At 33.3% G+C, this 10,000-nt stretch overlaps 1 protein-coding gene across 1 annotated transcript; it reads right to left on the bottom strand.

Moving 5' to 3' along the window:
* Nucleotides 1-844: 844 nt before the first annotated feature.
* Nucleotides 845-6,528, bottom strand: LOC122261535 (astacin). The gene is made up of 6 exons (XM_043029233.2): nt 6,315-6,528; nt 5,455-5,587; nt 3,534-3,612; nt 2,713-2,833; nt 2,366-2,544; nt 845-1,451 (listed from the first exon to the last, which is right to left on the bottom strand). The coding sequence occupies exons 1-6, from the start codon at nt 6,401-6,403 to the stop codon at nt 1,210-1,212; spliced, it is 843 nt and encodes a 280-aa protein (XP_042885167.2). The 5' UTR covers nt 6,404-6,528; the 3' UTR covers nt 845-1,209.
* Nucleotides 6,529-10,000: the final 3,472 nt, after the last annotated feature.

Here is a 10,000-nt window from a genome sequence, read left to right as displayed (position 1 = left end):
ATCGTCATCGTCATCATCATCGTCATCATCATCATCATCATCGTCGTCATCATCATCATCATCATCGTCATCATCATCATCATCACCATCATCATCGTTATGATAATTTATAGTATTATCATCATTATTATTATGTTATAATGTAATAATTATGATAATATTGATAATGGTAATGATGGTGACTTTTTATTAGTATTGTTAGTATCATTGTTAGATTATTATTATTATTATTAATAGTAGAGTTAGTAGTAGTAATTGGAGTAGTATTAGCACAATCGTAATTACTATTATAATTATTGTCATTCTCACAATTTGTTAAAGCAATTATTAAAATTATCATTATTCTTTATAAGCCATCACTTGGTCGGAAGAAATTAACCAAAGCAACTGGAATGTACCATATGATTTTTATTGCACGGATGTAGGCCTATGATTGGCATATATATATATATATTATATATATATATATATATATATATATATATATATATATATATATATATATATATATATTTTTTTTTTTTTTTTTTTTTTTTTTTTTTTTTAAGGCGCATAGGCTAAGGAAATTGCTGACAGAAATAGTGGTGGGTCGTGTAGGTTCCTGCAGCATCCTTTCCCACTTGGCCGTGCATTGTTGCAAGGTTGTGTCAATTGTGAAGTATAATTTTAATTTATATCAATTTTAATGAGGATGACTTTGGCTAATCGTTTTATATTTGAAAACAATAGTCGTTAAATAGTTGTTCCGCGGATCCCTCCCCCCCACAGAAAAAAAGGAAAAAATATAAATATAAAGGAAAGGACTTTTGTATATATCCATGCACTGGGAATGAATATAAGTGACTTAGAATATATGGGGATTTATTAGTGATTGACAAGTGGTTTCATGTGCATTTTTATGGTTAACGTAAAAATATTTTTAGATTAATGTCGTATTAATGTCTTTATCCAATTAAAAATCATCATTTATAATTTTAAGCATCTGACGACTATAATATGCAGGTATAACATTGTACTTATACACGGAGAGTCGAAATCTTGAATCGTTTAACCTGTTCCTACAATATCACAAGAGACAAGTAATTGAACCAATCACAATCACAAAAGCAAAGTAAAGGAAAGAAAGAAAGAAAAAGCAAGCGAAGGAGAACTTCATATAAATGTTTCCAACTCTTTCCAACCGCCTTTCAGAAGCGCGCCATTTTTTTTTTACTTCCTGCGCGCGCATTCGCTGGCGTACAAATTGTTAATCTGGTTGGCGTCGCTCTGCTCCATGTGATCCTTGTCGTAGGCCTCGACGAGAATCACGTTAGGATCCGTGGGCACGATGGTTTCGGCGACGCCCCAGTTCACGGAGAAGGCGTAGGTGCCGTAGTGCATGATGCTGGCGTAGTTGTAGTCTTCGCCCACGTAACGCCAGTAGGTGTCTTTGTCGAAGGCGTACGCATAACCTGGCGGTTTCAGAATTGAAATGTTTTAAGGCCTTAGAAGTTATTTTACTACATAGAAGGGATGATGAGAAGAGTCCTTCAAACTTTATAATAAGACGGTCGAAGACATTTGGCAGAAAAGGGCAAGAACAGGGCAAGAATTTACGATCGAAGACTCTCTGGCGTTCGACCAATTCGCACTGTAAACAATCTTGCTTCGAACGCTCCGAACTGGCGCTATATTATTGGAAATTGAGTGTCTATGGAGCGATAGTGGAAACTTTAAGACATCTTTGTACGGTCAGTAGTATTCTGTAAACTCGGTTTGGGCTATTCATGTGCATTTTGATATTTTACTCAGTTCTTTAGTGCTGCCAATGAGGGACAAAGTCAGGTACAGTCTTTGAATATTGATTGCGGCGATCGTTTCAATGGCTCTTTTTTCGCAGAAATTACACTCAAATAGAAAAACAAAACCTATACACTGCACATCAGTTTAGAGTTTCATTTGCAATTGAACATTATCCTTTTACTGTCTACAGCATTGGAGATGTTTTCGTCACGAAGCAGATGTGAAGACTGATCTAAGACGTCGCGGTTTCGAATACATTCTCAAACTAGACATGTACAGCTCTGATATAGGACGTGGACTTTCAGAAAGCAATCTAATTACCCCAGTTAGCGCAGATTCCCACAAGCTGACCTCATACACACACAAACTACATTACGCATGCCAGTTTGAGCGGTTTATTTGCTCACAAGAGGTTCAAAATTTCAGACAAAAGAGCAATTAAAATTTCGAGGAAGATCCATTAAATACAAAAGAAGTCTACAATTATTCTCCAAAACCTCAGACAAGAGAGCCCTTAAAACCCCAAGATCTCCCATGCCTGTCCTTTTTTTTTTTTTTTTTTTTTTTTTTTTGCTAACCTTACCGTCTTGAACATTCTCGTAATGAATCGTGACATAGTCATCACGGTCGTTGCGACAGTGCTCGTGGTAGAAGCCGACAGCGTGCATGAGCTCGTGGATGGCCGTGCCCTTGTAGATGCAGCCGTTGGTATCCAGGGAGAGCCTCTGCATTCCTCCGATGGTGCCCACGTAGGACCAACACCTGCAGGAATTGTTCATGCGTGAATCCTCAGTGCATGATTTCGATATAAAAGCGGCGCTTCATGAATCCTCGTTGCATGATTTCGATATAAAAACGGCGCTTCATGACTGATTTAAAAGATGGGAAATGTGTTGCGTAATGGAATGAATGTCTTGCGTCTCCACTGACCCGCTGTCGTTGGTGACGATTTCAAGGTAGTTTGTCTGGGTGGTTCGCTCGACGAAGCGGAGGCAAGTTCGGTCGTGGAAGTCTGACATCGCCGCCAGAATCACGCTCTGCTGGTAGGAATCTGGGGCAGGCGGGAAGAAAATGGTTATTTAGAGATAGAGGTGAATATGAATTTCAACACACACAAATATATATATGTGTATATATATATATATATATATAGAGATATATATATATATATATATATATATATATATATAAGTACACACACACACACACACACACATATATATATATATATACATATATATATATACATACATATATATATATATATATATGTATATATGTACAGTATGCATACATATATATGTATATGTATACATATATATATATATCTCCATCTTTCTCTCTCGCTCTCTCTCTCTCTATCTCTCTCTATATATATATCTATATATATATATCTATATATATATATATATATATATATATATATATATATATATGTGTGTATGTGTGTGTGTGTGTGTGTGTGTGTGTGTGTGTGTGTGTGTGTGTATAAACATATTTACAGAGAGAGAGAGAGAGAGAGAGAGAGAGAGAGAGAGAGAGAGAGAGAGAGAGAGAGAGAGAGAGAGAGAGAGAGAGATGCGAAAGAGATGAGAGAGTAAATATAAAAAAAACATAAAAATACACACACCAAAAAATACATTATAAAAAAAATCACATAACACAAAAAAATATACCGCATCTGTCCAGAAGAAATTGAACACATTTACATGTCCAGAAATTAAAAACGTCTTGCTACCTCAGTCACTTACCAACCGAAGGACCAAATATATAAGGCACAACGCCACCGGACCAAAGGTAATCATCCCCAAGAATGGCGGCGCGTTCATGCTGTAATATAATGAAGGGAAATTATTTATTAAGCCACAGATAAGTTGGTAACAACATTTATTTAAATGTTTATCTCCTTTTTAGCTCCCTTGCTCATAGTAAAGCTGCTTTTGGGACAGAGTGGAGCTTTTGAATCTGTGTTGTTTGTTGTGGTTTTCAGATTTATAGAAAGCTCGAAGTTCGAACGACTTTTGAGCTACAATGATAAGTTCTGTCACACAGATAATAATGCCAAGGAAAACAATGGTGAGTGGATTTTTTTTATTCTCACAGAATTTCGGTTATATTTATTACGATAAAACACAATCTTCTACATTTTCATCGTTCCCCGTTCAGAATGAGCCGAAGTGACGTTATTGTTTACATCATTGTCAGCTGATCGCAACTCATTGTTGTTTTTTTACATCCGTGTATGGATTTTTTTTTGTATACACGGGAGAGAAAGTAGAGGAAGAAAAGAAGAAGAAAGAAAATTAAAGAATAAGAGAAATAAGAATAAAAAGGAAGAGGAGGAGAAGAAGAAGAAAAGTAAGAATAAAGAAGAATAAGAAAAATAAAAATCAAAAGGCCAAAAGAAAAAAAAATAATAAAGAAAAGGCAAAAATAAAGAGAAGGAAAGAAAAACACCAACGCCAACCTTGCTACACTATTTCCTTTCATGGTGAGGAACTGGAAAAGAATCCTTTGATATTCGAGATAAACAGTTTTGCATCCTACATCCTTCACGGTTAGGTCAGTCTAGTGGATTCCACGAATAAGATGATTCTTAATTTCTTTTTATTGTAAGTGAATTTCATCCGTGAAATCCAGTGACCTTGAAATAACAGTCAGACTCCCTCCTTTTATATCTGGTTTGAACTGGATTTTCGCGCCCATTTCTTCCCACCTTTTTTTTGTATATGGATTGTATCATTTATATACGTTTTAGTGCTTGATGTTACTGCCTATGTGTGCCAGTTCCTTCGCCTATTTTATCCAAAAATATGTGAAATTCCTTGCATTCTGCACTCTGAGCTTCTGTATCGCTCGGACTCCGTAGTTTTGAAGTTAGATCAAGGTTGTTAAATGATGTACTGAACTACTCTCATCATATAGCATTTCAGAACAGATGATTTCTACAGCCAGGCGTGAAAGACAGACAAGAGGACGTACTCTATGTCTTTTTCCTCACTTAAACAATTCTTAATCCGTTGACTACTTGGTTGTGGCCGAGGTGCGATAGAGAAAGTTGATTACTAAGGAAATGCTGATTAAGAGGCAGACGTTTGCCGACGCAAAACTTCCTTGAGGAACTGTCTGCACCCGATCATGGATGCTGACTCAGGAAACGGATATGCAGTGATTGAAGTCTGATGTCAAACAATGTCGTGTGTGTAATATGTTCATCTTCAGTACCATAGCAGCATTAATTGTCGTGCTGCCAATGCTTTTCTTTGACACATGATCAGCCACACACACACACACACACGCACGCACACACACACACACACACAGACACACACACACACACACTTACATATATATATATATATATATATATATATATATATATATATATATATATATATATATATATATACATATATATACATACATACACTTACATCCCTCAGTCTGCCTTGACTTAGTACTTCACACTCGAATCATAACATTCACGAACGTTTTAAGAATAAATAACCAATACCATATCACAATCCTCTCACCCCACAATCGCCAATCACCCTTGTTAATTAATTAAGAATCACATGATACCAACACCACTGCCCTAGCATCCCAAAGGGTCAAACATCTTCAACCTGGCGGATCGGGTCATACAACAGGTCAAAAGACACACTCACTCACCCCCGGTTCCTGGCCTGCGATCCCCATGATGTCACCTTGGAACAGCTTCGGGTTGTACATGGCTTGAGCCGCCCTCGGGATGGTGGGCGTAGCGCTCGCCACGGCTGCGACCGCGAGTAACACGACCAGCATCCTTTTGGGGCGAAATGAAGAGGGTACAAGACCATGTAACTATATGTATATATATGTATATATATATATATATATATATATATATATATATATATATATATATATATATATATGTATATATGCATATGTGTGTGTGCGTGTATACATATATATATATATATATATATATATATATATATATATATATATATATATTTGTATATATATATGTATATATACATATATCTATATATATATATATATTTATATATATAAGTATATATTTATATATATAAGTATATAGATATATATATATATATATATATATATATATATATATATATACGTATATATATGTATATATATATGCATTATATATATATATATATATATATATATATATATATATATATATATATATATATATATATGTATATATATACATATATATAAACATATATACACACACACATGTATATATATATACACATATATAATATACATATATATATATATATATATATATATATATATATATATATATATACATATATATACATATATATAAATGCGAAAGAAAGAAATGCCAAGAAAATTTACAACATCAGGAAGTATATATATGACGTACAAGTCTTCTCAATCTGGGAGTGACTGGATCGAGGGAAGTCTACTAATATAAACTGACACATATGGAATATAAGTCTGCTTTCAGAATCTCCTGAAAACAAGCTATAAGAGGTGATACTCACATGGTGAAGAGAATAGTGGACGCACAAGCAGCTGGACGCAACCATATATATATATATATGTGTGTGTGTGCCGTGTGCTGTTGTCTCATCTGCGTGAGAAAATTGCAACTCTTGTCGAAGCTCTTATTTCTTTATTAAATGATGTATGATAAGGCACGTATGCATTCGCTGGTTTATCTGTACCACAAGTATATCGCTATACGACGTCTCTTTGCAGATATCGCGCCAAATCACACGACTATTAACGAAAATACCAAGGCTCTGCTAGTTATCATCACCGCATCTTGTTTTGGTTTTACTCGTTCTTTCACCCGGTGAGAATAACGTCATGGCAGATTCATATCACTCTCACGAAATATGCTCAGATTCACAGGTCGTTCACGGAAAAACGAACATAAAAGCTTGGGAGAAAAAGTGAAAAAATAAAATTGGGAAATGCCCGGGTATGAAGTGGTTTTTGGATTTTATATATACGGCTGATTAAGAGCGAGAATTCCGCTGTATTGCAAACCGAAAGGATACTTCAGGGTCTATATGGGATAGACGACGTTGTAATGACCAGAGGAAATATATCATATATACATTTTATATATTTTATATGTATATATATTTGTATATAATAAATATATATATATATTTATATATATAAATATATATATATAAATATATATATATACATATATATTTAAATATATATTTATAAATATATATATATATATTTATATATTATAAATACATATATATATATATATATATATATATATATATATTATATATATTATATATACTTATATATATATATATTATATATATATATATAATATTATATATATATATATATATATATATATATATATATATATATATATATATATATATATATATATGTATATATGCATATATATATATATATATATATATATATATATATATATATATATATATATATATATATATATATAATATTCATATATAAAATGTATATATGATATATTTCCTCTGGTCATTGCAACGTCGACTATCCCATATAGACCCTGGAGTATCCTTTCGGTTTGCAATACGGCGGAATTTAATGAGGAATGGAATTTGATTCAGCCCTCGTTTTTTCACTACCACACGTTGGTGGTTCATCTGCTACTGAATGTAGCCATTGATCTAGTTTTTCTTTCTACATTGCACTGATTTAGGTTTCTTATATCCTTCGGTATGCTATTAAACAATTTAGGTCCGTTTATTAGGAAACTTTGTTTTTGCATTTTTCTTAACAGGCATGTTTGTGCACTTATCCCAGTGCGATAGCATGTCTTTCCCTTAATTCTCCCTCCTTCAACAGGTCTTGGATTTGGTGTTAAGTTTTCAATAATTTTCCACACATATATAATGAAGTATCTCTCTCTCCGCCTTTGTCTTATTTTTTTGTTTAGTCTTTCCCAATAGTTTAGACCCATCATATTATATAACTTGCGTGTAAAGTTTCTTTGGACTTGTTTTATCAACATTATATCTTTTGTAAGATTTGGGCTCCATACTTGGCACTGGTATTCTAATCTTGGGGTCATTAATGTTTTCCATAGTGGTAAAAGGTGTACTGGATCTCTTGTGTTAAAAGTCCTCATTACCCATCCACTCATAACTTTTCCTTTGTTGACAATCTGCTCTATATGGTAACTGAAACTCATGTCATTACTCATATAGAGTCCTAGATCTTTTACTACTTTTTTCTCCTCAATCTCCACACTTTTGACAGTATATGATCTTGCTCTTAAATTTCCACTTGGACTATATCCTATGATTTCAAATTTATCTCCATTGAATTTCATATTATTATCATATGCCCACTTACAGATGGTATGTAGATCCTCATTAAGTTTGTTTTCATTATCTAGTATATCTATGGGTGTACTTATTATTTTATCATCTGCAAATGATGTTACTCTCGAGCGTTTCATACCATTATCAGTCACCAATCATTATAAGGAATAACGAGGGCCCAAGGACCCTTGTGGCACCCCACTCATAATAGTCGTTTCTTTCGAGTAAAACCCATTAATTTGTACTTTTTGTTTACGATTTATTAGAAAGTTGTAAATCCATCTTCCAACTTTCCCGCCGATTCCAAGGTCTTTAATTTTATGTAGCAGAATGCCGTGAACTACTTTGTCAAAAGCTTTTGCAAAGTCTAGGTATATTACATCAACTTATCTATTTTCAGTTAGGTCCCTTAGTATGTGCTCGAAGTGTGTCAGAATCTGTGATAAACAAGATCTACCACTTCTGAATCCATGTTGCCCGGGATTTATCTTGTTTCCTTTGTCTAAAAACTTTCAAATATTTTTATTATATGAGATGTTAGTGCTACTGGTCTATAATTTTTGTTTCCACCTTTATATATTGGAACTATAGTACCCTCTTTCAGTAAGCTGGGGATAATCCCCATGTCCAAAGATTTCCTCCACAAAGTTACAAATGGCTTGGCTATGGTTTCTTTATAGTTTTTTTTTTTCTTTTTCTTTTTAAGATCGCTGGGATTCCATCTGGTCCAGCTCCTGAGTTTGTTGAGATTTCACTTACTGCTTCAAGAATATCTTTTTCATTGAATATGAAGTCAATGAAACATTCATCTTCGTTATCAATGATACTAAAATGTTGTTGTGGGTCTGATATTAATTTTTCTATTCTTGGGACACTATAGACTTCTTCATATTGCAATTTGAGTAATTCAGCCATTTCCTTTGAATCAGTTACCAATGCACCATTATTCTCAAGAGGCCCAATTTCTGTTCTCTTATTTAACCTGTTGTTTGCATAAGAGAAAAAAACATATTTTGCATTCTGTTTTATAGCTTCCACAGCTCCTTTTTCTTCGGTTGCTTTTTGGTTGCTTATAGACAGTATTAATTTATCTTCCAATAGCCTTATCTCTGCTTTGATCCTTTCTCTCTTGACATGATCTGTTGTTTTTTCCAATTTGTTAACCTTATTTTTCTTGTTTCCTAACATGATCACTCGATCTCTTGGTATATTCTTGTTTCTGTTGTTTTTTTGGGGGGCACAAACATTTTACAAACATCTTTACATGCATTATAAAGTTTCTTTAGTATATAATTTGGTGTTAAGAAGACTTCAATATCTTTCATTGATTCTTCTAGTATTGCATTTATTTATTTTTTCAATCTGTTTGATTGTGGTTAAAGTTTATTGATCTGAGACTCTTTTCTGCTTCGGCTATCTGTTTTTCAATATTTTTCTGGTTTTTTAAACTTATTCTTTGTGATTTCAATTGTGATATCTTCCCCTATACTAATAAAAACAGGGTCCAGTATATTTTCCTCCCTTGTTGGAATTTTGATGATTTGGTTAAGGTAAAAATTTTCTTCAAAATCTAAAAGCATTCTCGCTTGTTGTTTTTCATCTTTAGTGGCATTTGCTCCTACTTTTATTTTCCCAGTCGATAAAGGGGAAATTAAAATCGCTAAGTATCACAATAGCTTCAATTTCCCTTGTATTCACAATGTAATTATGAATAATGCCTAGTGATTCAGTGAAAGATGTTTCTGTTGTTAAAGGAGGTCTATATAAAATATATATATATTTTTTTGTATCTCTTGTCAGTACCCCTAGTATTTCTACTGTATTATTAGAGTATTCTATTACAGCATCCATTCTAATTGCTAATTCTTTCCTGA

This window comes from Penaeus japonicus, unplaced genomic scaffold (genome assembly GCF_977035675.1).
Source record: "Penaeus japonicus unplaced genomic scaffold, GWHDUDI00000001_assembly GWHDUDI00000018, whole genome shotgun sequence".
In the NCBI taxonomy this organism is placed as follows: domain Eukaryota; kingdom Metazoa; phylum Arthropoda; class Malacostraca; order Decapoda; family Penaeidae; genus Penaeus; species Penaeus japonicus.
The sequence above is the reverse complement of the archived record's forward strand: the minus strand, read 5'-3'. Positions and strand labels throughout refer to the sequence as shown.

What these genes read in the sequence shown, in the direction of transcription:
- LOC122261535 (XM_043029233.2), bottom strand. Translation starts at nt 6,403, where the DNA reads ATGAGACAACAGCACACGGCACACACACACATATATATATATATATGG. An exon ending in ATCGTCACCAACGACAGCGG is followed by an intron (nt 2,545 to 2,712) that starts GTCAGTGGAGAC and finishes CAATTCCTGCAG; the next exon opens with GTGTTGGTCCTACGTGGGCA. An exon ending in TTACGAGAATGTTCAAGACG is followed by an intron (nt 1,452 to 2,365) that starts GTAAGGTTAGCA and finishes TGAAACCGCCAG; the next exon opens with GTTATGCGTACGCCTTCGAC.